This window comes from Olea europaea, chromosome 8 (genome assembly GCF_002742605.1).
Source record: "Olea europaea var. sylvestris chromosome 8, O_europaea_v1, whole genome shotgun sequence".
In the NCBI taxonomy this organism is placed as follows: Eukaryota; Viridiplantae; Streptophyta; class Magnoliopsida; order Lamiales; family Oleaceae; genus Olea; species Olea europaea.
The window spans coordinates 20034353-20040256 of NC_036244.1; the positions used below are offsets into that span (position 1 = coordinate 20034353).

The following is a 5904-nucleotide window of genomic DNA, read 5'->3' on the forward strand; positions in this document are numbered from 1 at the left end:
AATCTCCTTAATACACCTGCTTGTTGTAATATACTGACTCCACTGACCAGGACAGCAAAACAGCCAAAATCTGATAGCTCCGCTGACGAAGGCATCTTGAACCGCCTGCCACGAATATGGTTAATTTACTTTACAACATATAAGAAACTGCACAACCAGGGACAATTAGGGAAAAAGGAATAAGCCCAACCAAATGAATCTTCTTAAATGGATAAGTCTTACTTCAGTGCCAGAATGTTAATTTATGGTGAATGGTGTAAATAATCTCCATACGTGACTTCAGATTATGCAACCAAAAAAAAAAAAAAGAATGGAAAAATAATTCTGATCACGTGGGTTTTCAGGGTTAATGTAAAACATAATGTTCATAACAGATGAAGTGTAGGTCTACTCAGTATATTTAGCCAACTTTCTCAATTTATGGTGCTTTTTGACCAAGATTATTCCACAAGAATTGAACTGTACAACAAATAAGGACTGCGGACATGATTGAAAACGAAATTATCTCAGAGTATAACTGGGACAGCATGCTTTTAAATATATATGAAAGGTGCATCCCAACATTTTATTTCAAGCATTGAATGTAATTGTTATTTAATTATTTTTAGAATTGTAACTCAAAATCCATACAGCCATACCCCAAAAGAAGTGGGGGAAAAAATTGAAATGTATAAATATATATATCTGAACGAAAACAAATAAACTTATGATAACAATGATAGAATAAAGAGACCAAGGTGAGTCATCATTATTTGTTTTCTGTCTCAGAGGGAAAGAGGAAGTGTTTATTAGCTAGGAAGTCCACGGAAAGTTCCTTTCCACAGAAAATAAAATAGCTTCTTTCAAATTAACCTATGAAATGTAGTCATGGACAGTTCGGAGTAATCTGAACCTGTGAAATTTTCAAATAAGTTAATTTTGTGAAGTTTTTGATACCTAAAGCACAAAAAACGTCATGCCTAGAAGGGAATGAGGGGTCCACAATGGCCCACTAAACTTTAATCAAGGAAGTGCTGGTTAGAAGGAGACAGAACTGACCTTGTTCTAAGAAGCCTCCATAAGGTTTCGATGATCCGTGTTGGCACGACGGTCAACAATGATACAAACGAATCCAGGCAGACAGAGAATCCAACAACTATAATCTGCAAAAAATATCAATCTACTCTCAACAATAAATATTACAAAAGAAAACATTCCTAAATCAACACAGTAATAGACATTATAATGGCATTGCTCTATTCTTAAAAGAGCTAAAATTCAGTACTTGGCGATGAGGAGGAGATAAAGACCAAGGTAGAGAATGGGCATTTCTGTCGGAAGCTTCCTACCTAAGCATGCATACAGTTTTTTACTGGAGTAGATTAAGAAAAGATAGCAACTTTACAAGTTCACATCGCCATGGCAAGTGAAATATTGTATCACAAACTCATTCTCGTCCCTTATCATTGCAAAGGGTGGTGGTGCTCCTTAAGGAATTTCTAGCATCAATTTCTTCCATGAAATATTTGATTGGGAACTTCTCTACAAGATGTGTCTGATAGAAAATCATAGCACTGAGACTGAGAATGCAGGGAGAAAAAACAGCATTCTCGTAAATCTAATGTTCCATTAAGTGCAGAACATCTGGAGAACAAGCCATTATATCGTTGTGAGGTATCAAAAGACTATTATATCCAAATTACGACAGAACACAAACAAAAAGTTACAACTTAAGAAATCAGTATACATGGGAGTTGGGACACAAGCTTTACGCATCTCATTTGCATCTCAACATTGCCATCAGAACCTGCATGATCTCAATTTTAAGGACATAAAGGATTGAGTTTGAAACTTAATAATGTTTCCGTTAGGGATAGGAAACTGAATACATGGGTATATTACACTCCACTGATTACATATAATGAAAAATTAACTAATAATTTCCTTTTAAAGTCATCGTGGTACAAAATGCAGCAACGAGAAGGGAATCCAATTATCCAAAAGAATAATGGACGAGAGTTTCAGCACTCGTTGTCAACTAGAAAAAGTGAACATGTTAAAAAAAATAAAATGAAAATGAAAGGACTTGGAACAATTCAATGTCATGTTTGTAGAAAAAAGAAACACTTGAGGCCTATTAAATCCTAAAAATCCAACTTTTAGCAACACAAGTTACAAAAAAGTAAAGCAAAAATACAGCAAAGTAACCTATTCTCCTTCACAAGGTCGTCTGTAAAGTTTATGTTTGTATCCATTTTCCTTCTCATTTCTCCTTTACGTGCAGGTTTTCAGTGAGTTGAGTTGTTTAAGGGAAACTTTTTGTACGCCTCTGCTGAAACAAATTGAATTTACTAATTTATATTTTTACAACCTCCTTGAGTGCATAAGGGCATGTTCAACCCATCCTCATTGCGAAATTCACCGATTTGTACCAAATTTTTGGTGCAATTCATCTCCAACCCATTGCACCATCTACTAACTTCAAGCATAATACTGAAATGTTGTTCATTCATTAGCCAACACAAACATAGCCATTTTCGTCGAATCAATTATAGACAAACAAATCGATTTTTATAGAATGACAGAAATTAATCATATACACATTAAACAAAAACAATAAATTAAGTATAAATTGACTTACGAATGGGATCTTCATCCATCAATTTCTTCCAATCCAGTGATTCTCCCTTCGTCAATTCCTTTCCATTCATTTTTATAGTCTGATTTGCTTCCACTCTATCCTTCACATCATCATCATTATTGACTTACGAATGGGATCTGCAGAAGCGTGGATGGCCTTATTTACGTCATAAAAAAATTTTTAATTTACAAGAGATTTAATTAAAACCCGACCCAATCCGACCCATTTAATTAAAAATTAATTTACGTAAAGGGAATCCCTTCATATTATTTACGCCCATTAACGCTTCTAGCTCTCGCATCTGACTCTCGTCGCCGCCGCTCGCCGCTAAAAGGTTTGTGCATCAGAGAATAAATATAAAGTCTTGTCACGTTTAATTAGTTGAATTTAACTTGTGTCTATTAACATATATGTAGATTTGAATATCAGGCATGAGATAACAGAGATGTATCAGTTATTTTTTATGATCTTGATCAAAGATGAAACCAAAAAAATGAAGAAAATCCTTTCAAAAAATAAGAACATGTCCAGAGAATATTTTTTTTCTGGGTGATTTTGATTATATCATTAATTAAATGGTTATTGATTATGAAAGCATATTTTTGTCTGCAAAATGGGAGCTCAGAGAATAAATTTCTCCTGGGCGATTTTGAATTGGTTATCGATTATGTAGGGCATATTTTTATGCACAGTGGGAGTTAAAGATTACCATTCTTTTTTGGAGCATGAATATGACCTCTAAAACTCTTGTCAATTGGCCTTTGGTCTTGATGAACATCAGTCTGACATATTACATTGGAGTTATTAATATTTTCTATTATCGATGTTGAAATTAAGTTGTTAAGGAATCCTCAATTGATGAATTTATCATTTTGTTACACTTTTCATCAAAGTTTTTAGCTTGTCCTTTCACTATTACATTTTAAATTCCTCACTGATAGTTTTAATTGTTAATTATCTTATATGCGCAAGGCTTAGTACGCATCAATGCAAGAAAAAATTGTTGCGGTTCTATGGTAATTTTGTTACTATGTCAACTCCAAGAAGTATGTTTCCAGCCGCAACATGTACGTTTGCATTGATGAGGGAATCTTCCTTCAAGAATAATTTTTATCCCAAGTGTTGTTTTCATAAAAGTGGAAATTCATATATAGTGTTTTTTTTTTTTTTTTTTGGGTTTTCAACCGGCTTGACTTCGGTTAACACACAATTCTATTATGTAGGACCAGCCCTGTAGAAGTTGAGCTATAATTGATGCAGGACAATCCTATTATAAATAGGATAGTATTTAGTTATTATTACAGTAAGATTTGTTTTTCCTTTTAGATTAGAGTTTTATTTTCCTTTTAGGATTTTAGTTTTTTTCCTCGCATTGGTAAGATAATGGAATTATTTTGCCTATATAAAACAAAGGCTTAAGGCTTTACATACTTTTCAATAACCAATTCCTTATAGTAAAATTATTTTCTAGATATTTTCAAGATTTTCCACTTTATTTTTGTTTTAAAATTTTCAATTTTGCTTCTGCACCACTTTTTCTGAAGTCACTAAGAAAGACTTGTGTACTGCAGGCAACAATGAATATAATTTGACAGAAGCCAGTACTCTATCACCAAAGGCAAAGCAAAGTTCACAATGGTAAGATTTTTTTCCCCCCAGATTACACCTGGATTTTCCTTTTTCTGCAGTCACTAAGAAAGCCTTTCATGCTGCAGGCAACAAAGAGAGATAATGTGAGCAAAGCGAGAATTTGTGTCCCCAAAGGCATTTCAATTGGCAAAAATCAAGCTAATTCGTCTTCTTTTAAGTGGAAAAAGATTTCTCTGGGGCCATTGGGAAGTTAAAAGAACTTTCTGTGAATCTGTCTTCAAAGGACATTCCAAGGAAATGTCGTGAGTCAAATTTACCCGATTCAGAAGATGAGCCGATGCGACAAGAAATGGAAATGTTAGAAGAGTTTCACAGCTATGAACTTTGCTGCAAGAGCCAAAAGACAAGGATACTAGACTCATTGAGTACAATTAATTGCAATAACAGATTAAATCATCAGTTTTTATTTCGTTTTTATTCTGTCTGGTCAACTAACTTCCACTTTCTGGTGTTAGGTAGTACTGACACTGAATCTCTCGCTCCTCCACCATACATGGCAGTGGTAATATCTTCAGTTCATTTCTCTTTGATATTCTTGCAGTGCATGCTTTTTTAGTCAAGAATTTAACTTTATTTCCATCTTTAATGATATCCATTCAACCTCCAAACAAGTAATAGTTTATCATGTTACTTTTCTATAATAGCGTCTGATATAATGACTCTTAGTTCATAATTACCCTGTGCAGCTTATGGAACAAAAAGAAAAACGAAGAAAGAAGTTCAAGGCTTCAGAGGAGAGAATAGCTTTAAAAATTGAAAAACTGATTCGCGAAATGTCTCCTGTTCACGTACCCAAATCAAAGGGACGAAAAAGGTCTGAAGAGGAGAGAATGGTTTTGGCAATTGAAGAGATGATTGACGAGATGCCTTCTGTTTACATACCCAAATCAGAGGGACCAGGTACACTCTAGGAGAGGATGGTATTAGGGTCTGAAGCTGAGAGAAGTCTGATGAATCCTTGATCCTCTCGTGATCTATGTAATTGGACTACCTGGTGATGTTCTTCATTACTTTTGCAAAGACTGATTATAATCCGTTGTGACTTTGTTCCCCTTTTAGATGAAGTTTATCGTTTTTCATAACTATTTGACTAATAACCCTTATAATCCGTGTAAATATTTTCTCTAGTTTGATTTTACCACGAAAATCTGATGTATCATACTGGCTATTTCTAGCTGATATTCGTCAAGACCAGAGGTCGATTGACAAATTCACGTGTTTTAAGAGGTCATTAGCACACTCCCAAAAAGAATGAAACTCTCTCAGAAAAATAAAAATCACCCAACTTTTTAGATAAAATCTATTTTTTCATATTTGTTGAAAGCGTTTTCTTCATTTTTTCATTCATCTTTGACGAAGATTCATAAACAATAAAAGATAAATCTCTTTTATTTCGTTTTTGATATTCAGATCTATATGTATGTATTAATATATTAATAGACACAAATTAATTTCAGCTAATTAAACATGACAAGTCTACAAAGGTTATATTTGTTATCAATTTTTTCATTCATCTTTGACGAAGATTCATAAACAATAAAAGATAAATCTCTTTTATTTCGTTTTTGATATTCAGATCTATATGTATGTATTAATATATTAATAGACACAAATTAATTTCAGCTAATTAAACA

General features: G+C 33.5%; 1 protein-coding gene and 1 long non-coding RNA gene across 2 annotated transcripts; one reads left to right on the forward strand and one right to left on the reverse strand.

Moving 5' to 3' along the window:
- On the reverse strand, positions 1–3302 carry LOC111399132. Its single transcript, XR_002703582.1, has 3 exons — positions 2621–3302; positions 1039–1142; positions 1–105 (listed from the first exon to the last, which is right to left on the reverse strand). It is a non-coding gene; the product is annotated as an uncharacterized LOC111399132 (long non-coding RNA).
- A 770-nt stretch (positions 3303–4072) lies between these two features.
- Positions 4073–5386, forward strand: LOC111399133. Its single transcript, XM_023026372.1, has 4 exons — positions 4073–4258; positions 4336–4635; positions 4726–4772; positions 4957–5386. The coding sequence occupies exons 2-4, from the start codon at positions 4548–4550 to the stop codon at positions 5179–5181; spliced, it is 360 nt and encodes a 119-aa protein (XP_022882140.1). The 5' UTR covers positions 4073–4258; positions 4336–4547; the 3' UTR covers positions 5182–5386.
- Positions 5387–5904: the final 518 nt, after the last annotated feature.

Coding starts and splice junctions, on each gene's coding strand:
- LOC111399133 (XM_023026372.1), top strand. CDS start 4,548: ATGCGACAAGAAATGGAAATGTTAGAAGAGTTTCACAGCTATGAACTT. Junction 4,636..4,725: donor AAGGATACTAGACTCATTGA/GTACAATTAATT, acceptor TTCTGGTGTTAG/GTAGTACTGACACTGAATCT. Junction 4,773..4,956: donor CTCCACCATACATGGCAGTG/GTAATATCTTCA, acceptor TACCCTGTGCAG/CTTATGGAACAAAAAGAAAA.